Source organism: Triplophysa dalaica, chromosome 1 (genome assembly GCF_015846415.1).
Source record: "Triplophysa dalaica isolate WHDGS20190420 chromosome 1, ASM1584641v1, whole genome shotgun sequence".
Taxonomy (NCBI): domain Eukaryota; kingdom Metazoa; phylum Chordata; class Actinopteri; order Cypriniformes; family Nemacheilidae; genus Triplophysa; species Triplophysa dalaica.
The window spans coordinates 19,429,171-19,456,804 of NC_079542.1; the positions used below are offsets into that span (position 1 = coordinate 19,429,171).

At 38.7% G+C, this 27,634-nt stretch overlaps 1 protein-coding gene across 3 annotated transcripts; it reads left to right on the forward strand.

The window, feature by feature from the left end:
- The first annotated feature begins 285 nt into the window (after positions 1–285).
- On the forward strand, positions 286–27,544 carry ano5b (anoctamin 5b). Of its 3 annotated transcripts, XM_056762304.1 has the most exons (20): positions 286–770; positions 11,031–11,075; positions 13,330–13,388; positions 16,218–16,325; positions 17,542–17,610; positions 18,132–18,539; positions 18,846–18,961; positions 19,419–19,553; positions 19,733–19,838; positions 19,927–19,987; positions 20,648–20,799; positions 21,700–21,774; positions 21,892–22,120; positions 22,311–22,489; positions 22,809–22,906; positions 23,061–23,191; positions 23,324–23,529; positions 23,651–23,853; positions 24,694–24,799; positions 25,267–27,544. In XM_056762304.1, the coding sequence occupies exons 1-20, from the start codon at positions 695–697 to the stop codon at positions 25,495–25,497; spliced, it is 2,793 nt and encodes a 930-aa protein (XP_056618282.1). In that variant the 5' UTR covers positions 286–694; the 3' UTR covers positions 25,498–27,544. The 3 variants fall into 3 exon arrangements, with proteins under 3 accessions (XP_056618282.1, XP_056618447.1, XP_056618368.1); XM_056762469.1 differs by lacking the exon at positions 17,542–17,610; XM_056762390.1 differs by lacking the exon at positions 11,031–11,075.
- The last annotated feature ends 90 nt before the right edge of the window (positions 27,545–27,634 follow it).

Here is a 27,634-nt window from a genome sequence, read left to right on the forward strand (position 1 = left end):
AGCAGATGGAGCAAATGGTCTAAATACTAGCTTTTTGCGTGTACTTTCATTCAAAATTAATTAAGGTAATGGATATGTAAACGTGGCATTGTTCTTTACAAAACAAACAAAAACATGTATACGTATAAAGACTTAAATATTCTTTCTGATTTTATCTGAAAATAGAGATATGGAATATAAGAACGTGACATTTAACAGCTCTGACAAAACCTTTTTCTGATGCCAGCACGCCGTGTTAGCCACACCCCTTTAAGGCATCATCTTGTCCTGCGCTCCATTCCGAAGTAATCTCCCCTATGCGCTACTCCCTTCGAAGAATAAAGCTCTCGGTGCGTAAACTATAGAGGGGTCGTTTCTCAATTGTTTCTATCAATCTGTCCGTTTAAAACTTACTTGACAAAAGGAGCATTAAAATAACGTCATTTTCTCTTTATTTGGAGCGACGTTTTGTTTGGTGTCCCCTTCCAGAAGGGCCCTTCGGAGGGCGATATCATTTCAGTCTGCTGCTGCTACTGCTCCAGTCATCGACGTTATGTGTAGAAGAAAGCGAGTGAAGGATTTCTAGTTTAGTCGCTCACAACAAGCGTCCATTCGGCAGCTAAATCATACCAAAAGACAGATCTGATCCCCGCGATTGATTTTCTATATTTTTTCCCTTTTCCCCCGTGGTGGAAAGAAACACACGAAACTTAAGATGAACCGAATAACGGGAAAGACGAAAGAAGCCACTCTGATAGAAATGTCTAACACGCAGGACTCCCGAATCGGAGGTAAGAAAATTACTACGTTTATGCAAAGCAGATGTGTGATGATGAGAAAAAATCTAAAGTAGAGAAACGGATGGTTCGTCTTGACTTCAATAAGAGAGACAGATGGTTCGGCTTGCGTTCAACCTCTTAATGAAAAGACACATTAATGTAACAGTTTCGTTTAATCCGGTGACAGGATGTCAGACAAAGGCGATGAAAAATTCCAGAACCGGTTCGTTATGTTAGGTCGTCTTTAAAAATGAATATAAAAACGCATAAATCAGAGTTCTCGCGGTTGTGTTCTGCTTTTAGAAAGCTTCATGCAGCCGAAGCAGGCTTGAAAAGTTGTGGTCTACACCCAAACCTGGACATTAACTTTCCGACGATTTCTACGTGGTCTAAACTGTAAACACAGATGTCGACTTATCTACGTGTCCATTTAGGCCTGTTTTTCTGTGTAGTTTTATTAATGATTTGTTGTTTTCCAGTATGATTTGCTGTGTTAGAAATAGCTTGGAACTTCCCACCCCTTTAACAGTCTTTCACTTCTGGCCACATGGCTTGGCCTCAGTCCCAGCTTCATTTTGCTATAAAACAGCTATTATATTGAATCCGTTAAACGTCTGGTGTTGATGTAACCCATTCAGGTTTCGTTTAGTCTTTTATTGTACACAGATCATGTTAGAGTTAGAACACATCCGGGATGTACCTAAGAACAGAGCACATCAGCTGTTTCTAGAAAATAGAGATATTCGATTTTAAGTCAGGGACATTTTGCAGTATTTCATTATAATATCGTTTGCACTTGGCAATTAATAAAACTAAAGACTGCATCATCATGTATTATTATCAGTATGGGGTGGACTGACAGGTTCATCTTATGTATCTGACAGATGTACCAAGTGTAGTTTCATCCCCCTAAGTATTACTTTGGCTAATTTTGTAATACTGTGAATTGAATTATTGATCTGAGGGGCGCTGTAATAAATACATCCTGGGAGTGTTAGGTTCTCTTATTCTAAGGCTGTAGGTTGACTAATGTTTGTTAAAACACTAAGGCAAGGGGGGCTCTTATTAAGTGAGACGTTTAGGGGTATTCTTTTGACATTTTACATAGGTGTGTGGGATTGTTTGACCAAGTGTAGTCTTTGCTTTCCAGTTCTTTTAGCTTTTCCAGGGGTTTGCCTGCGTCATGAATGAATGATTAAATGCAGGAGATCAGAATATAAAGGAACTGGTCATTTGCATAGAACTTGTTTAAATGTGATCTTTAGGGAAACTCCATCCTAATCCTCTTTCCCATCTTCTCTCACGTTCCATCTGTTTAATCCTTAGTAATGTACTGGTTGAAATTCATAGGCGATTTAATTAAAGATTCTGGCACTGCTACAGTGTGGCAGCACATTATTTCTGAAAGTGTAATTAAGAAATGATGGATATCCAATGCCTTGCAAAAGTTTGTCTCTTAATGTATTGCATTACAAACCATACAGGGGTTTATTTATTTATTTTCCACTTTAAAGTGCTGAAAGTATTTAAATGTGAACTTTTTTTATATATTAGCCAAGTGCATCGGTGGCTAAAGAAAGACCCCTGAACCTGAACACTGTAGGAATACAGACTGGTCTAGAAGACATTGTTTATACACACTATTGTGAATGTGTCTCAGCAGATAGTTCTCAGTCCTTCCTTCATGAACCATTTTGACTAGGGATGCACATGAGCTGAGTCTTGCCTTTTGCTTAAGTGTCCTCTCTGTTTTTGGTCTTGTATTGGACTTCGTTAATATCAACTCTGCATGAAATTGGGTGTTTTTTAAATGCCCTGTGACAGTTCATTTACATATTAGTTTTACAGTTATGCTTTGTTATAATTTTATAAATAATGGCAAGTATGTTAATAGCCTTTTTGTAAACTTGGGAGTTCATTGGACCAACTAGATCATACAAATGTAATTATTTAAGCTCTTTATCTTACTTTAGAATGCAGTTTAGTTTATCCCATAAAGCACTGTCAACTGTTGCTTTTCAAAAGGATTGTTTAATAAACTCTGCTGTGACACTGTGAATTACCCTTGTCTCTTCACTGTTTATCATTGCATTGTCACCCTGGGCTGTCACATACACGACTTGGTTTCTTATCAGGGGAGACCTCATTGTATCCTCTTTAGAGAATGCAACAGTGACAGCCATGAATAGATTTCCAAGTCCTCCCTCTCATGTCTGTACATTTCCCTGTTGTTTTGTGTGTGTGCGCTGAAGTGTCTTGAGTTTCCTTGACCTGTCATCCAAGGGAGTATAAAAGCCACTTTAATGTTAAAATGTGTCTTTTTCAAATGGTTAAATTTGAAAAGATTTTTTCCAAAAGAACCAGCGAGGTCATGGTACAATTTTCGGGAACCAGGAGAAAGTGAGAACGAGAGTTGTTGCTTATTGCAACTGGTTGTTTAATTTAGTTTTCCCTATGTTCTTACAGACCCTTACAGGTCTTCCCAAAAAGACCATCAGGCAGCTGCAGCTCATACAGAACGCTGCTGCCAGGATTCTGACCAGAACCCAAAATCTGAGCATATCACTCCAATCCTCAGGTCCTTACACTGGTAACCAGTTACTTTTAGAATCAACTTCAAAATATTATTAATTGTCTATAAATCACTCATTGGTCTCGGACCTAAATACATCTCAGATATGCTCATTGAATATAAACCAAACAGACTTCTCAGATCATCAGGATCAAGTCAGTTAGAGATAACAAGGGTTCATTCAAAACAGGGCGAGTCAGCGTTTAGCCACTACATCACCCATAGCTGGAATCTGCTTCCAGAAGACATCAGACAATTACCAACAGTAGCTACTTTTAAATCCATATTAAAAAGACACTTGTCTAGCTGTGCATTCACAACCTGAGCACTGTGCTGGTTTACATCTACTGCACTTCTATTTCTAATTTATTTTTATTTTGCTCTTATTCTTTTTATATATACACTCACATTTTTAATCAATTTTATTGCTGTTTTAATGTTTCTTAAAATCTAAAGTATTTGTGTTCTTAAACCATTTGAATTTTAAAGATACGTCTTATTTCTTTCTGTCAATCATTTTATGTAAAGCACTTTGAAATGCCCTTGTGTATGAAATGTGCTATATAAATAAACTTGCCTTGCCTTGCCTTTGATAGCATACTGAACAACAGCTGAATGTTATTGAAGTCAGATGTAAGTATATGCTCAGCGTCATATCCAGAGGTTGTTTTGGGGAAGTAGACGTATGAGGTTGAAGGGGTGGGAGAAGAGAATGAACAACCAACATTTTTTATTTTATTTTTAGACAGTCAGACACTTATTGGTTAGTCAAGTGAATGTGGAACAGGTATGTTTTGAGCTGGTTTTTGAAAGTTGTGATTGATGCTGCAGTCCGTGTGGAGGCTGGCAGTTCATTTCACCAAAGGGGAACCGAATAAGCAAAGGTGTTTGCTAGCGATTTGGATCCTCAGTGTGATGGAACAACCAGGCGTCGTCATTTTCAGACCGGAGATGACGGGAGGGGATGAAGACCTGAAGCAGTGAGTTAAGGTTAATGGGCGAATTTGCCGTTTTCATATTGAAGGCGAGCGGTTCTGGTAGCCAGTGAAGTGAAATCAGGAGGGTTGTTACATGGGTTCTTTTAGGCTGATTGAACACCAGACGTTCAGCGACATTCTGGATCATTTGCCAGGGCTTGACTGCATTGGTTGTAAGGCTGGCCACTAGACAATTGCAGTAGTCCAGTCTTAATATGACCAGAGCTTGAACCAGCATTTCCACACCACCAACAGAGCAGAGCAACTCAGCAGAGACTCGAGGTGCATATGCATCCGTCACTCCCCGCGTCCGTGCACGCATACACACACAGGTGCTCAGTGGGGCCATGTTTACAGAGTTTTTAACTCATAAAATAGCATCTTTTTTGATAAATAATAGCTTTCAGTGAGTGGAAAAATGTCTCTCTCTGTGTTTTCTCTGTTCCTTCTCTGCCCACCTTTTACAGGCACCTGTCATTGTTTGCACATTTGAAAATAAACATTTGTTTGTACACTGTAATTAGCCTATCTATGTATGTCTGACAACAGAAACATTAAATATATAAATGACAGTCTAAAATGAAAGTCTAGCGCAACCTCTGCTCATCCGTGGGAAACAGAGACATTTCAAAAGCATTAACCCTACTACAAAGAGAGTAAGGAGCATTAAAAAATATCAAATACAATAATGAAAAAACATTTTCTTTCATCATCACCCACTATATATTGTGGAATACAAAGATTTTCTCAAAAATTATCAATTCATGAAAATGTCTCTTATCTTAATTAGAATTTTGAGTTTTATTAAAATGCTACTGAGAAAGCTTCAAATAGCTCCTGTAATCAGCGATCGGTATCGGTCGATACAGCTTTCGAGGATCGGTGATCGGCCCCAAAAAATCCTCATTGGAGCACCCCAAATGGTATATAGAGAAAAGAGGAGAGGGGCAAGAACCTGAGGAACTCCAGTTGTCAGCTGGTGAGATCTGGATGTCTCGACTCTCCATGATACCTTAAAGGATCTGCCTGTGAGATAAGAGTCAAACTTATATATTGCTGTTCAGAAAAAAAGTGCCAGGTGTGGAGTAATTTCATGACACTTGGGAGTTTTTGGGAGTTCTGAGTGTACGTGACCCTGAACAATACCAAGACATTCCAGAAAGTGTATTGTTTTTATCAAACTATTATTAATTAAACATTCATCTGAATGTTTTGTCCTTCTCCTGCTCTTAAAGTAGCCTACCACAGTGTCATTATTTGGTTTGTTATCAAAGACTTGGTTGTGGATTAAAAATGACTGCAATATCTCAGAGACACCATTGTGTCATTTTGATAACAAAACAGTTCCTGTGTATTTATATAAATGTATCAACAACGGATTGGCCTCTGCAAAGCTTGCGCTGTAAAATTGTGGTTTGCTCTCAGATTGACACCATCACCTTATAATGTCAAGGAGGTATTGAGTGAATGCTTGCTGACCTGGTGCCTTGGTGTTTCCTGGCACACTTTTCCTGTTGAGAGTTATGTGTTCTGTCAAGAAGGAATGCAATGATGTATCATTGATGCATTCAGAGGATGAAATCAGAACTTCTACTATGAAAAGTCAGCATTGTCATGTGGGAGAAAATTGGATTTGTGAGTTTATTTTCAGATCTACTTAACAAACCTATTTGAGCCTGTCTGCTGAATAATAGCTGAAAAATATAACAGGGGTTCTCCGGCTTGCTTCTTGAAGTGTACCTTTTTAGAGTTAATCAAAACTGTTTTAAACAAGACCAAGTGTAGCACTAGAATTCATTCAAAATTATATGTGTGAACCTTCCAGAAAGGTAGATCTCCCTTAGCACGATCAAGTTTGTGTTTACTGGGAAATTACTGCAAGGGTTACAGGTTTGTATATAGACAGGTTTTATCAACACCACGCTTGTTTTTTCCCTCTCCGGTTACAAAGCATTACACAGAGGTGCCATTATCAAGGACGCTTTTCCCAGTAGACCTAATCATCACTCATAATAACACTATCAGAGGAAGCCTGTGAGATCCTAGCACCTGCAAGCTCTGCTCAATGCAAATATTGGTATAATGAAAAGATGGAAAGAGAGCCGTATCACTTTAAAGGGACGCAAATCCAGGTGTTTTCTGCAATGTAAAAATATTCAGTGGTATTCCCAGAATATATCTGTAAAGGTTCAGCTCAAAATATACCACATATCTTTCATTACAATATGTTGAACATAGCCATTTGTGTAGGGCTGGGCGATTTAGCAAAAAAATCTAATCTAGATTTTTTCAGAACATTTGACCGATTCACGATTTCTATTTCTATTTTTTCATTTTTGCATATATAAGTCAACTTAAAACATAACTACAATAATAAAGTACTGAAATAACATTCTCTTTATTAGTAATTTAGAAAAAAACATAAATAAGGAAAGTTTTATTATTTTAAAACATTTCTGTATTGTGGCTAGTTGTTTTTTCAGTGTACTTTACAGTGGTCAAGAAGGTGAAGAAGTACAACTTTGCAAAAGAAAGATGCGTTATAAAGCTGTTCCGACACTTTTTCGCTTGTTTCAGTGTACATTCGGGGAATTGCGGCTTCTGTAAAATGTTTGCGCCTTGGTAACTTGTATCTTGGATCAAGGGTGTGTAGCATCTTTATGAACCCTTGCTTTTCCACGGTGTGCATGGGAACCATGTCCTTTGCGATATGAAATGCCACAGCATTTGTTATTTCTTGCCATCGGTGTGACTTTTTATCATATGGAATGGCGTTGGGAAATGATGCCTCTAATGAAACCTGACGTTGTGCATTTCGAGGTGGATCTGTCATCTTTGGATGGCTGACTGTGTTGTTTTCATCTCCTTATTTTGTGCATTTGAGCCATTCAGACTGATGTCTCTGTCGCAAATGCTAAAACAAATTAGTAGTGCTGCCACTGCCGGTTTGCCTCTGACTTGCAACATATCTTGCATTTGACCAAAGTTTGTTTGACGTCTGACCTCTCAAATCCAAACCATTTCCAAATCAATGAAGTAACATTACTACCTTTCTTTGATACAAGCTCATCCTGATGCGAAGAGCCAGGCCTCTCCATGATGTTAGCCGTTAACTTCTACGTTACTGATTTCGGAGTGAGCGGTTGAGACGCGATCAGTTGGATCAGGCGCGCCATCAAGTGGTATTGACAAGTATTTCCAACGTATCTAATTGGATGTGTATGATAAACTTTTTTTAAAATCTCGAATTAATTGAAAAAATCTGAAAAGTTGCCCAGCCCTACATTTGTGGCTGCAATTGAAAACACGCTTAGAACAACTTTGCTTTCTGTCAGACTCTCGACGTTGTGTCGAACCGACAGATGGGGTTCGCCCTTGAGAACCTATCAGCTCTGACTACTTTAGAAGAGGCCAATGAAATTTGGCTATGAAATTTGCATACCGGTCTCTGCCCCCGGATATCCGATATAAAATGAAGACGGCGTGCAGCATTCATTTACTTTTTGTTCTTCAGAGCCATCGCTCATGAGTACAAACCTAAATTTAAAATTGAATTGCCGAATCTACAACGTGAACAGCAGATCGTCCCTATCCTGCAGCGACCTTCCCCTCGACGTCTCGGCGGTTCCATAGGTGTTAGAGATTTTTACCAAAAAGCTTTTTTCAGAGCTGGGCTATTTCGCCAGCACGGCATGTCCCGCTGTTCTCTTGGGTGCGGCACCCTCATTGATGAGGGGGACTGACACGATACCTGCATCAAGTGTCTGGGTGTCCAGCATGCTGAAGCTGCGTTCTTAGACACATATTGCCCACACTGCGGGCAGATGGTCATTCAGACGTTGCGGTCACGGGTGGTTGTCTTCCTCCGGGAACAAACATCCACTTCATTTGCTTCCCGGGCTTTGACGTCGGTGGCTAAGGCCCCGCTGTCCACTAAGGCTTTCAGCATTGGTGATATGGGGACTTCTGCGAGCGTAAACCCGCCAGCCAAGCGCTCACGGGCCACATGCACCCCGCCTCGCTCATCTGACCGTTCCCCAACCGACGGTGGCAGACTGTCCGGATCCTCAGCCACGTATCCGGAAATGATGCGTGACAAAGATGAGATGTCGCTCGCAGCATAGGAGGGAGACTTTTTGGCAACTGACACTGAAGACTTCGAGCTCCCCCTCAAGGGGGGGTCGAGCTAAGTAGGAAGCAGACATCGAGATGTCGACCATGCTTAACCGGGCAGCCACGAGCAATGGATTGCAGTGTACCCCACTGCCTCCTCCACGGCGCCAAGTGAGGTTAGCTCCGCCAGCCGATGAACCACCCCCCATGGGAATGGTGAAGCAGACCGACTCCTTGATCCCCCTGTCTCAGTCCCTGGGAGCTTGGCAAGAGATGCCCACGCTGTCTCTGTGGCTACAGAGGACGGTCTGTCTTGTCTACTCGATCCAGTTTGCCAGAAACCCCCCCAAGTTTCGGGGCATCCTCTCCACCTCCACCACCCTCCAGCAGGTTGGGTCAGTGTGCTATCTGCCTCCCTTCTTCCCCACCACGTGGCTAAGAACAGGCATCCCATCCATCACCAATCATGCACCCCCTGGGTGTCTGCTGGGCAGAGCAGCCTTCCCCCTTAGGCCGGGAGAACATATGAACTATCACAGATAGCTCTAACTCGAACTAGTTCAACCGGACGTCTGTAACACCCCCTCCCTGAGCTGTTCCGTCAGATGTATCCTCGTGAAAGGTTCCCACCCCTGGTAACCCATGACCTCCCCCAGGTGGACCTCCACCATGTCTATATCTACTATTTTCCTCCCCCGGGTAGGACGTGGTCTCTGCAGCGCATCCCTAATTAAGGAAGTTCTCACCCGGTGAAACCCAATCCGGACGGCCTCTCGCCAGTAAGAGAGATAAGGCCTCCGTCTGTGAATGGTTAGCGGTTAGGGCCTACCCATCTTTCTCCAAGAAAGCGCTGGGACCCCCGACCATCACAGTGGAATGTTATAGTTTCACGGAAGCCTCGTGCTGATATGCCGAGGCCTGTTGCCGTCGCTTCGCTAGAGATTGTGACGCGATACAACATTGTGGCGTTTTCCACGGAAACCCCATCTGTCGGTTCAACACAACGTCGAGAGACCGACAGAAAGGGAAGATGTTCTATCTATTTTTTCCCTTAGCCACAACACGTATCGCCCTCAGCAGCAGAGGTGAAAGGCTCTCAGGCTCTTCAGAACAAAAGGTAAATGAATGCTGCACGCCGTCTTCCTTTTATTCTGGATATCCTGGGGCGGAGACCGGCATGCAAATCTCATTATCCAAATTTAATTTGCCTCTTCCAAAGTAGTCCGAGCTGATAGGTTCTCAAGGGCGATCCCCATCTGTCGGTTCGACACAACGTTTCATTCACTCCATCAGGGAACTGAGGTTACAGTCATAACCAGGACGATATGCTGGCCATATGCTGTATGAAATTTTGGCCATTGGTGATTAATCATGTGGATGCATATAACTAACAGACATAAACACGGATATAAGCAGAAACATGCATTCAGAGTACTTGTGTATGCCAGACAGGTATGTTAAGATCATCAACCAGGTGTTATTAAGTTGTGAGTAGCAATTTCTGCGTAACCTCATTGTCTAACAAATGTGAACTCCGTTTCTATCTGCTCTAAGTATTGTCGCACTTAGGACATACAAGAAAACACTGAACTCACAGAGAAAGACACTGCTGTAACTTTCTTTTAGTGTAATGAATAAGCTTTACGACATAACACCTGTCTTTGGACCAATGTTAAGTCTCAGGTTTAGCCGCGAACATGTAAACACATCATTTAAGAAAGGTGATTTAAAAACCATGTGTAATACTTACTTCTTCCCGAGATGAAGCTTGATCGCGAACAGCTGGTAGTGATCTTTTGTGATCTAAATTTTTTTTTGATACTGACCCGTGCCCACTGAGATCTCTATTTACAGGAAAATGTTTGTGTAATAAAAGAGAAAACTCTACCGTTGTGTAAGGTTTTTAGCCATTTTTACATGATTTGTCCAAGATTATTTAGAAAACTAGGGTTAGGTGTTTTCAGCATGTTCCAATTTTTTTTTACAAATCACATTAAAATGTGTATTATGAGATCAGTTAAATAACATTTTCGCGTGATATTTTAAAATAATATTTTTTTTGGAGTATGTTTACATTCCATCTAGGTGGATAATGTTTAATATTTCTAATTCTTTGCCAGTTACACCGTTTAAATTTTCATGTACCTTCAGTCTTAACTTTTATAAAAAATGATGCAAATGGTATTTGTAATTACCCAAAATCAGCATAGATACACTATGTAAATTTAAAAATATCTGACACATGCTTTTCAAGATTTTTTATTTCCTCATCTTGACAATCCTGTTTTGTCACTGACCCATGTACATATTTCTACAACGTCAGAAAAAGGGTAAGCTGTTGCCCTTAAAATGCCCCTAATATGTATCATTTAAGTCCACACTGTGCATACATTTGGTACCAATATGTACCTTATAAATTACTAATAACCTGAAATGCACTGCCCAAGCTTTTGTACCTTTTTTCTGACTATATTTTGGTAAAGTTTTTTTTTAATCGTTTACCAAGTGTTGTCCTGATTTCTTTATAGAAATGATAAGTAAATGTAAAAAAGTTACCTGTGTGGTTTTAAAACTTTAATCTCTCCATTCCTGACTGTCACGTGGGTTAAGATGACTGTGCCGTTCTGACGGGATACCGGAGGATCCTTCAGGCAGGTACGGACAGAGCATCACTTCATTGTGCCGCTTAAATGTCCGTCCTCCACATCCTCCTTGTCCTTTCCTGTTTTTCTGCTCTGTTTAAGCATTTTTATGCTTGGTGATGTCTCTGGGAACATATAATTACATGTGTGCTTGTCTGTGTTATCACATAGGGCAGTGGTTCTCTTTTCATGGTCGCACTCCCCTATAAACCCATTATAAGAACTGGTACCCCCCATACTGTACATTGAGGATAGATGAGATAGTGTATAACATATGTTTGATATATTAACTATGTAATGAAGCAAAAAATACTTGTATATGACAGATTGATCTCAAGAGATCAGATTATAGATGTAACAACCCTGCTGATAAAATCAAAAGAAACCATCACAGAAATTAATGGTTTCCATTAAAATACCATTGTGAACTATTAGCTTTTTGCATTAAAACCATTGCAAAATTGTATTGCTTTGGGCAATATTCCATAAGAATTAATCTGCCAGATCACGTGAACGGTGCGCTTTTTTATGATTTTAACACGAGTGAGAGTTTATATGTTTATAATACAGGTGCAGTTTGGTGTCATTTGCCTGTCGAAATAGCGTTTTACATCTTTAATAACCCCCTGATTGAGAACCACTGACATAGGGGATGTGAAGCTTCTTCAAAATCCCACTGATGCTTAAGAAAATGTTGCTCCCATTGATCCATTCTTTCATTCCTTAGTCTGCACCTTCAATTGATCACTGCCTCATAGCTGTTATTTTTTAAATGTCAACTTCTCTGCCTATCTTTTTATGCTGCCCTTCACTGCCATATCTAAAAATTGCAACACAGACCCTCTGTATAATTTGTTTTTTTGCCTAGCCCATGTGTTTACAGCTACTCTAATTCAACTGCACAAGTCTCATTCAGTTAGCGTGTTGAATGTGTGAGGTGCAGGTGCAAAGGTGAGAAATGGATTGTTTTTGTGCTGTTGCCATTGTTTTACTGAGAGACTTTAAATTGAGAGACGCACACGATTTGCACTGCTGAAAATATGAACAGCCTTAGCATGTTTTGCCATCTCAGATACCAGCATGCCGACCACTTAGGGCATTTTCAGATTGGGCTCGTTTGCTGCGGTCCGAACTAGAGTGCGATTCTTCACGGCGACCCGATCTTTGATTCAGACAGACTCGACTTGATTCTGTCGAACCCTGGTGCATTTGCGTTCCTCTTACGTCATCAAAAATGTCCACTGTGCATGACAGAAAACAGAACACAGATGTTTTTATTAATTTGCTTTACTTCCTCATCAAGTACGATCCCGGGTGCGTGTTGCTTTCATATTCATGCATACCCCGCCACAGTTCAAGAGCAACCATACACCAAGACCATCTCCTTCAGGTAGTCTCGGGTTCGGTAGCCAGGTGCGCACCCGGGTTCGCTTGACAGCTTTCACATTAGCGATTTTTCATGCGAACCGCGCCCCATTCCGATAAACTTCAAGTGCGAAAGCGACCTTAGACAGGTTTTAAGCAGCTATTTAATATTCAAGTAATTAGTTGAATTAAACATTGTGTTGGTTAAACAAAATACATTAAATATTCACCTGACAGATTTTAGAGAAAATCAGAGACTGATTTGAGAATTTTATTAAACTGACAAAATTATTTTTCAATCAGAAATTCTCCATGAATCCTTTTGTGTGCGATAAGTTCACCTCCAATCCGATTGGGTGACAACATGGAGACATTCCCCATGCCTTTTGGCATTCGTCATTCTAGTGTTATGTCTATACTGGTAGAAAAAAGGGCTGTTTTCCCACAGAAAGTGCGTTTATCCCAAAATGTCAACTATTCAGCATTATAATCATGCTGACTAACCAATGGAATGTCTGTCAGTGTGTGTGGGGGAGAGAGAAAGACAGGAAAATCTCACAACTGCATAAACCATTTTCAAATGAGGTGCTGTTGGATGTTTTACTTTGGCAGCTATGACTTTTCTCAAGTACACTGAAGCCTTTAATATTTCTGAAATTCATCTAAGCGTGTGCTGCCCTCCAGCAAAATATAGACTCCTTTGGAAAAGCTTCAATAAAAGTTATAATTTTATTTATTTGTTCTCTTCACCTTTAGGATACCATCCACAAAATGTGTGGACAGGAACCTTACATTTATTTATTTTTATTAAACCAAATATTTCCTGGTTTTACAAAAAGCTTTTAAAAAGCATACCTGCCTTTTCTTGATCTCATATTAACTGATATATTTCCCTTGCACAGATAACGGAAGCATTGACTCGGTTTCCGGTCGACGAATACAGCTTCCTGGTCACAGGGAGGTAAGATGACAAACTCATTTCATTCATTTCCTGTTAGAGCTTATTGTTCAAGTGTGACTCGTTTAGAAAGAGATTTTGTTGTTTTTTGTGGTTTGAGGTTGTTTTATACTGTACAAAGCTACAGATATATACTCAAACCGATGAGTGCTGTTTTCATGATCTGGAGAACCTTTCTGTTTATGTTTTAAACATTTGTGTTTGAACAGTTTAAACAAACATTTAAGTGGAGCTCTTGAAGGTCAAAACGATTGGTGAGGCCTTTCAAAGCAATACAAAGTGTTACTGGTTTTGTTGTCGGAACAGACATGGTTCATCTGACTTGACAGTTAAATGTAGTTAAAAATGTCTGCAAGCTTGTTGAATAGGCCCTTTTCACTATGACATCACTTAAGTTCCACCTTCTCACACAGCAGTGTATCATAACATTCGTCTTTCAACAAACAAGAATAATAAGAAAAACAACTTCTGTTTTGCCTTCGCGCTGGAATTTAACAACAGTGGTAAAAAAACTAACACAACACGTATTCAAGTACTTATCCTTTCTCTAGCTTTGATCTTGTCGTTACTGAAAATTTGTCTGCAAGACGTTGTACATCATCTAGCCGTATTTGTGGCAGATTTGAAAGGTACTTGGTAAACTCGATTCTGAGGCGCTAGCGGAAGTAACTTCTTCTTCTTGAGTTATACTGGCGGTTGGAAAAACCAGCTTAAAGGTGCATTACCGCCACATTATGAACCGGAGTGCTAGCGGAAGTAACAATACACTTATTCGTGGAAGATGCGTGCCGTCATGTGAAAAGGGCGTATTATGTGATGTCAGTTTGGTGAAGACACATCCGGAGAAACTGTAGCACAACTCTATAGGACATCTACTAATAATGAAAGAGTTGTCAAGAGTTTTTTATTTAGAGAAATTTTGAAATTTCTTTTATTTAATGAATATGTATTTTTAAGTAATCTGATGTAAATACTTTCTGTTGGAGTGTATAAATAACATAAATCATCAGCACTTTGAAAGGTGTCCAATGCTGGGCACATGTGAAGTCTCTTATAAATGCTTCAACTTGAAATGAGAAGATCATTGAGCTATAGCAGCTCTGTAAAAAGGGAGTCATCTGCTCTTATCAGAGCCAGAGTTTTAGAACTATGTGTGATATGGACATTTTGCTCAATCCTTCTGTAACACCATAACAGAAAGACCTTGGTTATCTGTATAAAAACAACCAATACTTTTGCCACGGTCAACAAACCGCTGCCAAAACTTTAACAACTCTATTATCACCAACCCAGCCTGTGCTTTCTCATCTCCTTGACCCTGGGATAGTATGAGATCCATTTTATCTTAGGTTATTAAATGTTAGGTTATCAATGTGTGTGAATGCATTAATTATATAATGTAGACATTCTTAAAGAGTTCAGACTTCCTTTGCTTAACAGTCTTCTTTAGTGTTCTATATATAGACTTTTATACGACTTGTTGTTCTTTAGACTGCACAGAATTTTGTTGTCATTTTGAGATTGTGTTCTATTGATAATTGGTCAACAGTAATCAATAATCCTCCATGGTATAATCAATATTAGAAGTCAGGGGGGGGGTTGGAGTTGACAAAGCACATATTTAATCTTAGTGCCCCATTAGGAACTCTCTCCCATTTTATTTCATTATGTTATGAAATATAATGTTCTCACAAATGGCCTTCCCAGTGCACAGCTATAATCAACTTAATTAGTTAGCTGCTTTCCTTGTTCTTGCCTCTCTCGATGGCCTTATTTATGGAAATGTACCAAGGCGACTAGCATTTTTGTGACTTATCTGTCTTGGCTTGCCCTATTGGTCTAGAACAGCATATTTGTAAGCACAGTTGGTATTTCCTCCTGCATGCCTTTGTGATTTCATCTTATATACAGAAGAACTGTTTCTATTTTTCAATAGTTAACAGTGCAACAGTTGATCTCTTTGGGAAAAAACTGAAGGATTGGCTAACTGGAAATCCTCAGGCATATTTGTACTTGTATGATGTCTGATGTAGCAGAAGTATGAGTTTCCTGAGGTTCAGTTATGGTTTATTTTCTTATGCTTAATGGTTTGATTGTACAGTTGGTTAATGCCAGTGATGATGTTCATGGTAAGTGAATGTCTGGGATGGCAGGGATGCTATTAAATAAGGCATATGAAAAGGAAAAATGTTTAATGCTTAGAAGGGTTACAATTTCTTTAAAGGGGGACACAGCTACATGGTTTTGTGGATATTATAAGGCAAAACATGCAGTATATATCTCTTGGTATCAATGAGATTGTATAGATGAGTCATGTAGTTTAATGGCATACCAAAGTTCTGGTGTAGCCTTCTGATAGCATCAGTGTATGGTGAGACTGTAACAGACAATTTTTTTCTTGGGGAAGATAAGTGTCATATTATTTGTTCAGTTCATAATTGTTCACGTATTTGTTTGTTTTGCTCTAGACTGATAGACTACTGATCGAAGTAACCTTATCTCTGTACATCTCACTGCAGTCTCTCATGCATCGCTCATGATGCTATTTCTGCAGTGTTAGTGGGATGACGTTTCACTTGGCTTTGTGTTTCTCGGCCCGCGGCCTACAGTGAATTCTTATGCTGTGTATTTCACGACTATTTCTTCCTCAGGCTAGCTCACACTGCTTTCACGGACCGTTATCGTGGTGGCAGTTAGAAGACAAGAAAGACCCTTATCATTGATAGATATCTCTTGCGTCATGTTGGGTATTTCCAGTTGAGACATGTTTTAAAGGGTCTATGCTTGTGATACAGATGTTGTGTTGATTTTATATCCCTCTATCTTCTTTAGATTGACAAGTTTGAACAGAACCGGGACTCTGTGTACTTTAGGGATGGTATACGTCGCATTGATTTTGTCCTGTCTTACGTTGATGACAAAGATGGAGACAAGAAAGCGGTATGCAACCAATATACTTTCATGATTGTATCATTAACACACACATACTCCATACACAAACAGACGTTAGATTTATTGTGAAACACTGCTTTGGCTGATTTGAGTTTTAAAAGTGATTTCCAGCTTACAATACAGTGTTAAACATTTTTACATTACAGTGATAGTTTACCCAAAAATGAAAAGAACAAAAAAGAATGTTGGTAAAGGAACAACGGGCGGTTCCCATTCACTTGCATTGGTTTTGTGTCCATACAATAGTAGTGAATGGGAACCGCCGTTGGTCGGTTACTTACATTCTTTGAAATATCTTCCTTTGTGTTTGAAATGACAAGAAAGTGAGTGAATTATGCTAGAATTCTCATTTTAGTCTAAACTATCCCTTTAACAGGGTTATTTTAGGCTCCGAATGTATTGTCAAACCTGCATATAGGCATAAGTGGATCTGTATATGCATGTATATGTTAGTTTTTTCAACATTAAATCTATCATAGGTCCATTAGCAAAAATGAGTGATGTAGAAATACTTGTTACTGTGCTTTCTCCAAGATGTTCCTTACTTGCTCTCTTTAAACACAATTACAAAATGCCAGATGCGTATTATTTCACAATGTGCCTGGTGAGGATCTGGGCAGAGCTGCATGGTGCTTTCGGGCGAGATGTCTCAAATGACACAGTGAGAACTGGGGAAATAGACTGAGTCAGAATCAGAAAGACCAAAACAGTAGCACAAAGCACTCTAAATGCAGAACAGAGATTGCAAATAAAGGGATCAGAGTTCAACCACTTCTACCACCGGATGCTTCATTCTGCTAATTGAACACTGAAGCTTCGGCTGGTGAACCTGTTTGATCCTTGATAATGTAGCGTCTGTTTTCTCCTGGGTGCAGAGGTTGATGATGGCCAGACTCTTTTCTGTTTAATGAAGGTCATATCTCTTGAGTCACCTGTGTGAGACGCTGTTCCATAAGATAGGATGTGGTAGCCTTAGGTCACCAAGTCTTTTGGGAAATATATGTTTACTCTGAAGACTATGAGAAAGGTTGTTTACAACCTTAAGATCCTTAAATGTCAAACTATTTCTTATATCCACTTCAAAAGCTAATTGAAACAGTGACTTATAAAAGAGAGTTGGGTAGATGGAAAAACTATGAATGATATAGTACAGTAACGTAGGTTTTAACAAGGGATGATTCTGTGTGTGTGGTTTGTCATCCAGGAGAGAAGAAGAGAATTTGAAGCCAACCTGGAGAGGGTTGGTCTGGAGTTGGAGACTGAAGATAAATCAGTTAGGTGTTGAATCACAGATGCCCCCTTATGGTTGCAATGGCATTATGCATGTACTGTACTCAAAGTGATCGTTTACTCAAAAATGAAAATTCTGTCATCATTTACTCATCCTCTTGTCATTTCAAACCTGTATGACTTGTAACACTAAAGAAGATATTCTGTAGAATGTTGTGAAACCGAACAGCGACGGTACCCATTCACTTCTTTTGAATTTGTGTCCATAAAACAGAAGTGAATGGGTGCCGTTGGTTTTTGTGTTCGGTTCCACAACATTCTTCAGAATATCTCCTTCACAAGAAAGTTAGTCATACTGGTTTCAAATGACAAGAGGGTGTGGAAATGATCATAGATTTTTGGGTGAACTATCTCTTTAATATCTGTCTTCCTCTGTTTTCAAGATTGAAAAAATAAAACAAATATAATTCATCTAAAAAAATAATTAGTTTGGAAATAGATCTCATATACAATTTAATTTTGTTATAAATAACATCTACTCACTCCAAAACATCACCCCTGCAGAGATCTGATGACCGTAAGACGCATTACCTGAAGATTCACGCTCCCTGGGAGGTGCTGGCCACCTATGCTGATGTGCTTAAGATCAAAGTGCCCTTTAAAGAAAGCGACATTTTTCCCAAAGTGCAAGAAGGTCCGCAGGAGTGGTTTGCACGTCCTTTCCGGCTGCCGGATAACATCATGACACCGGAGCCGGACTACTTTACCGCAACTTTTGAAAAGAGTAAGTTGGACTTCTTCCTCATCGAGGATAAGGAGACGTTTTTCCCTCCTTCTACCCGCAACAGGATTGTGTACTACATCCTCACACGCTGTCCTTACTACAAGGAAGACCGTAAAGAAAAGGACAAGACGGGAATCAAGCGACTGCTGAACAATGGCACCTATACCTCAGCCTACCCCCTTCATGATGTGAGTGTTTCATTTTATTGTAGCTTCATTCATTTTAATGCTGTGCTTTAAGTGATTACTTTCTTCTGCAGGACACAAAAGAAGATATCTTGGAGAATATTGGTAACCCAACAGTGGTGGTTCCCATTCACTTCTGTTGTATACTCTCAAAACCAATTCAAGGCAATGACTTCCGCTGTTGTTTGGTTACTAACATTCTTCAAAATATCTTCTTTTGTGTTCTGCAGAAGAACAGAAGTCAGTTTTGGGTGAACCATCACTTTAACATCTTTCCTAGTGATAATCTGGTTGCTGTTTGTTTCACAGTGCCGGTATTGGAAGAAATCGCAAGACATGCAGTGTGAGAGCGAGCGGTTTCACCTGTATAAGAATTGGGCTCGATTCCTCTGCTTTTACAAGGAGCAGCCGCTTAACCTAATAAAGTAAGGACACTATTGACATTTAGTATTTTGCTTTTGGTATAAAACTGATGTTATTTCTAGGCTACTAGTGCAACAAAAACTCTAAAAGACTACTGCCAGTAGTCAGCCAGGCTCCACCCCAAACTAACGGCATTGGTTGAGCCAATGTTACTGGGCGTGGCTAGTTAAGTCACTCAGCACTACAGAGTAATGTTTTCATTGCAAACAGAGTCGCAATGTTTTTCCTTTCAGGGAAATCATTCTACCAACGGTTTAACTTACAGCTGTTTCTGATTGGGATAGGAGAAAATATTTAAATACTAAGAATGTTAAGAGCAAATGTTTGTATATCATTTGACTGCGTGCTTGGTAAAGAGACAATGTACATACAGTATGAGTCCCTTATCTGTCTCAGTTTTACAGAGCAGCGTATCAGATCATTGCATTACTACATTTCCTGACTCTGTCTGTATCGTAGGAAGTACTATGGTGAGAAGATTGGTATCTACTTTGCCTGGTTGGGCTTTTACACAGAGATGCTGTTTTTTGCTGCAGTCATGGGGTTGATCTGCTTTGTTTATGGCGTGCTCAGTTACGAGGACAACATCACAAGGTTTGTTGTTTTAAATCGGATGAACTATTTTTATGATTTAAATGCTCTTCGATAACTTGTAAACAAAGTGTGATAATATTGAACTATTCTATCTCTGTCCCTGAAGGAGCACATTGTTGGGTTCAAAGATTTGAATAGTACTCATCATTTTGTCTTCTTCCTTGAACGTGTGTTTTCAGTAAGGAGATCTGTGACTCTGAAATCGGTGGAAATATTGTCATGTGTCCACTCTGTGATAAAAAGTGCAGCTACTGGAAACTCAATTCAACTTGTCTATCATCATGGGTAAGAACAGTTCTGTCACATTTAAAGTTGCCTAAAGAATATGATGCCTGAACTGTTTTTCTTATTCATGTTCGTTTTTTAATCTCAGCAATCCCATCTGTTTGATAACGAGGGGACAGTGTTCTTTGCCATGTTCATGGGTATTTGGGGTGAGTTAGGCCTACTTTATAAATAAACCTGCTCTTAACACCCTCTGCTGGTGGGCTGGAATGTTAATCACATCTTGTGCTAATCTAAAGATCTGGGCCCATGTTTACTAAATGAAGACCATAATTGTCTATTCTGTTTGAAAATGTATGAGTTTCTGTAGAACCTGCAGAGGAGTTAGTAATTCAAAATTTTTAAGAGAAATAAAAACGCCGTATAAAGCGTTTCAAAGTATTCATGTTGTTGAATAATAAATGCCGCAGAATGTGCTCACTACATGAATAAAGTAGTGTAATTGTGTGTGTTGTTTATAATGCATCACTGTCTATAAAATCATTTGAGGGTGGTGGTGCATACGGAGTGTCAATTACTGAACTCTGAATTTATTTCACACTAGGCTCAAAATGAGTTCTGCTTATGAATTCATTTCATTAATCTTTACTGCATGAATATTCCTGCACTCAGTGTACTATGTACTAATAAATTAAGAAATATTTATTCAGCTAATAAACTTTCTAAGACAAGTTGAAGGACAATTTTTTTAAGCAAAAAGAAAAATGTTTTTTAATCTATATAAAATCAGCTGGTCTTAAATAATTCTCTGGTGGGTGATGCTAAGGTTATTTATGGTCTCTTGCTCTTTTTTTGTGACCGTTGTGAAGTGACCCTGTTCCTGGAGTTCTGGAAGCGGCGACAGGCCCGTCTGGAGTATGAGTGGGACCTTGTGGACTTTGAGGAAGAACAGCAGCAGCTCCAGATCAGGCCAGAGTTTGAGTTGAAGTGCACACACAGCAGACTCAACCGCATCACACAGGTGAAACCATAGTCTGATTGAATACTTGATTCTGGTTGGCTGGAAGGTGTGCATTAAAAGTAATGCCCTGGTAGTTCCAGTTAGTTTGATTAATGTTTGAAATTAACTGATAAAAATAACTTTTCACCTGTCTGATCAAATATTACACTGTAAACATCAATAACAGCTTTAACTTGGCAAATAACCATGTTATAAGCGGAATAATCCACAGCTAGCCTTACATTAAAGGATTGAAACGTGCTTCTTGTCGGGTGGTTGTTGGACTTAACTTCATGCAATAAAATCTTTCAGTGCGCAGCTAGCCGCTTTTTAGAAGAAGTGGTCTTGTTTGAAATAAATGACATCATCAGATATAGCTTACTGACGGATTTGCACATTAACATTAATGTGTATTAACAAAAATATTACTTTTTGTTTAAAGCTGTTTTTAAAATGAGAAATGTGTATTGTGGTTTGGGGGTCAATCTTGATATCATGGTGAAAAAGAATTTGTCCCATCATAACAAACCCTTGTTGTTTGCATCATAAACATTTTATGTATAACTTTAGGTTGTGTTCTTTGTAAACAAGATTCTTTTAAATATAAGAAAGGTTAGAAAGAAATTGTTGTTTTAAGAATTTTTGACTGAATGTATTTTTTTTCTGGGGAAACCAATAATAGTTCTTCTATGGCATGACCTTTTGAAGCACTAGTAATGTTTTTTCCTACTGCTTGGAAATTCAATTTACATTCGTTTATACATCTCATTTATGGTTTTATGTGTTATTAATTCATTGTAGTTTAGACATTTTGATTCGCACATAAGTAACTTACATAGTCCGAAATCCAAATGTATCCAAACATGTCTGTAAATGCAGTTAAACACACGTTGATTTTGTTGACACTCTTATTGATAACAGGAAATGGAGCCTTATCTTCCTCTATCCAGCAAATGTGCTCGTTTCTGCCTTTCTGGAGCAACTGTTCTCTTCTGGGTGAGCTAGTAAACTTCTATTTTTTTAGAAGTCAAGGTTATGGATGCTATGCATGTTTACTTTACATAGTTAGATCAATACTTTAAAATGACCTTCCATGTGTCTTGTTTTTGTTAGACGTTCCTGATAGTGGCCTGTGTAATGGGAGTGATCGCTTACAGATTAGCAGTTTATGCAGCGTTTGCCAGCGTCATGAAGGACAGCCCCACCAGCAAGATCCAGTTGGTCGGCTCCCTCATCAACCCTCAGCTTGCCACATCCGTCACCGCATCTTGCATCAACTTCGTCACTATCCTCGTCCTCAATTTCCTTTATGAACATGTGGCCATTTGGATAACTGATATGGGTGAGTGAAAATAGCGTAAGACGATCATCATTTCAGACCAGATACAATATGTGGTTTGAGTTTAATTATCCATCCAAAAATGGGTAGGTTTGATATTTTTTAATAGTGTTTGCTCTGCACTAATATGCCTGGAGAGAAAGGCTGTTTGTTCAGCAGTTTTTTTGGATTAATCTCTTTTTATTATTTCCAGAAATTCCCAAGACGCATCTGGAGTATGAGAACAAGCTTACAATGAAGATGTTTATGTTCCAGTTCGTGAACTACTACTCTTCATGTTTCTATGTAGCGTTTTTTAAAGGAAAGTTTGTGGGTCATCCAGGCAACTACTCTTATATGTTTGGAAAGTGGAGCGGACTGAGAAATGAAGAGGTGAGACAGTGTGAAATTGCCTTATCCTAGAAAGACACAAGTGTTGCAATCAGAGATCTCTGAGGTCTCAAAAACAACTGTGTAAAATTTTCCTACACGACAAACAATCAACAATGGCTTATAAAGCTTATTATTGTTTTACACTTGACTAGTCTACTCTTAGCTTCTCATATATAAGCTGCACTCTGAATCTCATAGTCTTCTAATTTGGCTAAACAAAGATTTTGACTATTTGCCTATAATTTAAATGGAAAGTTTCAATGGCTTATGAAATGATTTGTACACACATATGTAATTAGTTGTTTATTTTAATATTTAGTGTGACCCTGGGGGTTGTCTGATTGAGCTCAGCACACAGCTGGTCATCATCATGGCTGGAAAACAAATGGTGGGGAATGTCCAGGAAGCTCTGCTGCCGTAAGGATAATACTGTGAACTTTGACCTCTAAGAATACTATATATATTTCACATACAATATTAATTTCGAAGATGTGAAAGAGTTATTCTCTAGACAATATTCGAATTCAAACTAAAACACATACTGTAATGGTCCCTTGTGTCAATGTCTCAGACTTCTCAAGAACTGGTGGGGCAGCAGGAAAGGCCGGAGTCATCCAGAATGTACATACAGCAGATGGGAGCAGGACCACGATCTGCAAAACTTCAGCCAGTTTGGGCTCTTCTACGAGTATCTGGAGATGGGTATGTTTAGCACAGATACATATTTAGGTGCACCTCAAAGTTGATATACCAAAACAAAAATTGCAAACAAAGTATGTCATTTGCGTTCTTGTACAGTTTAAATTTGGTATGTTTAATGTGTGTTTTGGACAGTGATCCAGTTTGGCTTCGTAACACTTTTTGTGGCGTCTTTTCCACTGGCGCCTCTTCTTGCTCTCTTTAACAACATCCTGGAGGTGCGAGTCGATGCTTGGAAGTTTACCACACAGTTTCGAAGGCCGGTGGCAGCAAAAGCACGCAACATCGGAGCCTGGCAAGAGATTCTTAATGTAGTGGCCATCTTGTCTGTGGTCACAAATGTATGTACATATGGTTGCACAGTTTTACTTACAGTTAACGGATATGCTGTGCCACACCCTTTTAACAAAGGATCAAGCACAAAGCACTACTACAATTCTTTATTATTTTTCTGTCTTTTAGGCCTTCATCGTTGCATTCACCTCAGATATGATTCCTCGCCTGGTCTATCTGTACGCTTACCACCCAGGCAGCAAGGCCACTATGTTAGGTTACATCGAAAACAGTCTCTCCTTTTACAACATCTCTCAGATCCCTCTTGATAATCAACCAGAGCCGGAGGAAAACCCATCCTGGTTTAACAGCTCTACCTTCACTACATGCAGGTATGTGACCACCTGAGAAAAATGTAAATGTACCAGTTTTACCCAATAGAATAATAACATTCACTTCTACAAATTGGATTTTACCTGAAAGGATTTAATTTTCTAGCAATAAACATTGACAGACTAAATGGAATTTGCTTATTATTCTACAATCCAGTTGAAAATGTCAAAAAGGTGTTACTTCTTGGGTGTCACCGTTATTTTAGTAATGTTACATTTTTGTATTTGAGAGAAAATCTGTATATATAATAAAATAAAAGAGTTCCTTTTAAAATATGGATAAATTTTCCTACAGTTTCTCGGCATGAGACAAAGTTCAAGGAAGACTAACACGCAATTTGGTTTAATCATTTATTATTATCTCATATATGTCATTGATTTGATGTAAACATATATAATTTATGTGTAATATTAAATTGCACAGGGCAATATGACTCACAGTACCCCGATGACTGTGTTATTATTTTTGATCATTTGTTATCTGGGAATAACATACCTTGGAATTAAGGCTTCCAGAGCGCCTTGACATGAATAAACAATGAAAATCATATTTTTCACAGCATTTAGTATGAATCTTTTGTATTTCAAATACAGTTGTTAATTGACTTGTGCATTTAAAGCAACACTATGGAACATTTGCTCACGGGTTCCCCCATGTGGTTGATAAGCGCATTTGTCTGTTTCTAGAGTCGTAAATACTGTCACTGTATAAGTTCCCCCTGGGCAGCACACTACATGCGAATTTGTTGACTAACATGATGGAACAGAAACAACAAAGTCTTGCTTTAATGCTCTATCAAATTTGTGTAAAATGTCAACAGAGTTTCATTTTCTTTTCAGTTATCGGGACTACAGACACCCACCCGGACATGAAAAGCAGTACACACACACTATGCAGTTTTGGCACATCTTGGCTGCAAAGCTAGCTTTCATCATCATTATGGAAGTAAGAATTTAGATCACTCAAAGTGCTCATCATTTTAGTTTAGGCAACCCAATGCTTTATATTGACAATACAGAACAGTTAAACCAACCTTCATTTTTGCATCAATGCATCGGCTGTAAAGCAATACTGGATTCACATGACAGTAAAATAAAATAAAAGCTAAAATCTAGCTAAATGTCATGCTGGTATAGGTTCATTTTTTCTTAGATATAGATTTATCGATAGTCGCCTGTGTTCAGCTGAAGATAAGAAGCCATATATACCAAGTGTTGAATGAGGAGTAAATCAAGTAAATTATAGGGTATTTCATTTTCTGATGAACTACTACTATAAATATTTTTTTAAATAAAATCTTGATCAGAGAATTGTGATCAAGGCAATAGAGCATTTCATATTTAATAAAGAAACTGGTGTTAGAATCTAGTTTATTATACAAATGATGACTGTTCTTTTCCCTTCTTTTTCAGCATGTTGTTTTTGTGGTAAAATTCTTTGTGGCATGGCTGATTCCAGATATCCCGTCAGAAGTAAAGGCCCGTATAAAACGTGAACGCTATCTGGTTCAGGAATACCTGCACAACTATGAAGTGGAGAAACTGAAGCTTCAGCTGAGTCAGAGTTTCTGCTTGTCCACAGAAACGGCCTCACTGCTGCCCACTAGTCCAAATAAACACAAGGTGCTCTCTCAAGTTATTTAATAACTGGGTTCTCAGGGACTGCTCTATACACTCTACTCTGCAATGCATGGAGGATTTCTTTTCAAATGCTTCATACAATGGTTGATAAAGAAAACCTGCCTGTCCTCAACTGCCAGAACTACGCACCAAAAAAATGAAAGGACTCTGCATACTTTTTCTGATTGAGGAGGATACACTAAATATCTGCACTTTCAAGCGAAGCTGTTGCCTGTTGCTAAGGATCAGAGTGGAAAAATACTTGAATATAGACCTCAATTATGCCAGAACCCTCTTAAATGCAGCCTCCATGCAGTTGCTCTTCAGGTTCCCTAGGAACCGTTGCTATGATGGCAGTATGTGAATATCTGATATTTTATTTTAAAAAAACTTTTCAAACATTTATATATAGGCAATAAAGCTTTATGTCGGTTTCGCTTGCTGTCATGATATTGTTTTGTTTTCAAAGATGTAATCCGCATGTTTTACCTTGTTTGTCTGACTGTGAAAGGAGTATATGTATTCTTAATTTTGCTTATTGTGTGTGTCTGTGAGACTTTGTGTGGAAGAGATTTGGTGATAAATCTTTGTATTTCTTTAAATGCTGTTGAGAAAAGCAAGCAACAATGTCTTGGCCTCCTTAAAGTTCAGTATAATGCCACAATGTAACATTTAGGTAGTTCATTGGATTTTGCCACTGGGCTTATTTTGACTATCAGAGAACTTTGGTCGTTATTGTTGTTTCTGTATACAGTGCTTGCATTATTAGTTATCTGTAAAGGTAGATTATAGTAGTATTAAACTTATATTATTATATCTTATTTAATATAGGCTTTCTTTGAAAGCAAGGACATGCATAACCAATAATGTACCTTGTAGGAGATTTGTTAACTGATGTATTTAAAACTACAGACTGATCATTTAGCTGACTTGTTATTTGGTCAGAATTACGCAACATTTAACAGGTTAAGCTATGTAATGCCCTGCTATAATGTTTTCTGATAAAATTCCAAAAACTGAGGCGGTTTGGTTTATGATCGCTTCAGTTAGCTTGTCAGTCTTCATGCGTCTGCTAAAGTTTGCACATGTTGTATATATCTATATAATCAAACAGGATCTGATGTGAAATTAACCTTAGCTTTAATCATTACTAGGAGACATCTAGCTTTTGTAAAGGAACACTTAGTTCCGAGGAATAGTTCAGATTTTTGTAATCATGTCCATGCATCAGTAAGTTTCATCAATCCTCCCCTTTGATATTCACTCTGATAACTGCATTGGATATAGCAGTGTTGCTCAGAAGAAAACCCTGAAATTTCTCGTGTCAGTGTAAAAGTCCTGCCTATTTTAATATTACAGTTCATATCTGTTGTATATAATTGTAAAAAATTATCAACAGGATTAAGAACCACACCCTCCCAAATAAATTGCTTTAATGTGATTGATTTGGTTGGTATGGGGCATAGAGCTCTTAATACATTAGTACTGCAGCTTGCGACATTGACAACTTGATGCAAAGACATTTGTTTCCAAAATTGTGAACTCATCCTTGAACATGTCAGACTTATGGGTTTTGACACAAGGATGTTATTATTGTCCAGATAGTGGTATGAACATCATTTGTCTACACTAATTTGACAACTATTCATTTTTTTGCCTCTCAAGTGTACTGTGATGTAAGCTTTTGACAATATTTTGTGGATGTGAATGTTTCTATATACAGTTTTTTCTTTATTTTGTGCTTATTTTTTAAGCATATCGTCTATTAAAAGCAAAACACATAGCATCTGTACCCTTAGTGGAATGTGTACATTAAGACTGTATAGCCTTTCATAAATGTGACGTTTTTCGTTTTTGTTTTAGATGTGTATATGTACACAGGGGACCATGACACCCATGCCTTTGCCTTATACATAATGCCCATATATGTACTTATTTTATATTTTTGGGGTCTGACCAGATGTTGCGTAAGTTGTTCTGAAAAAGAATGTTCATGAATAATTATATGAAGAAAGACTTTTTGTTTGCATTCCAAAGAGGAGTACGTGCCAAATAAAGTACATTACAGTGACGGTCTACAGTACACGTGTTTAAGGCTTGTCGGGTCCTCGCTCCAATGTGCTAAATGAACACTAGATGACGCAAGCGCTTCACTAATGGT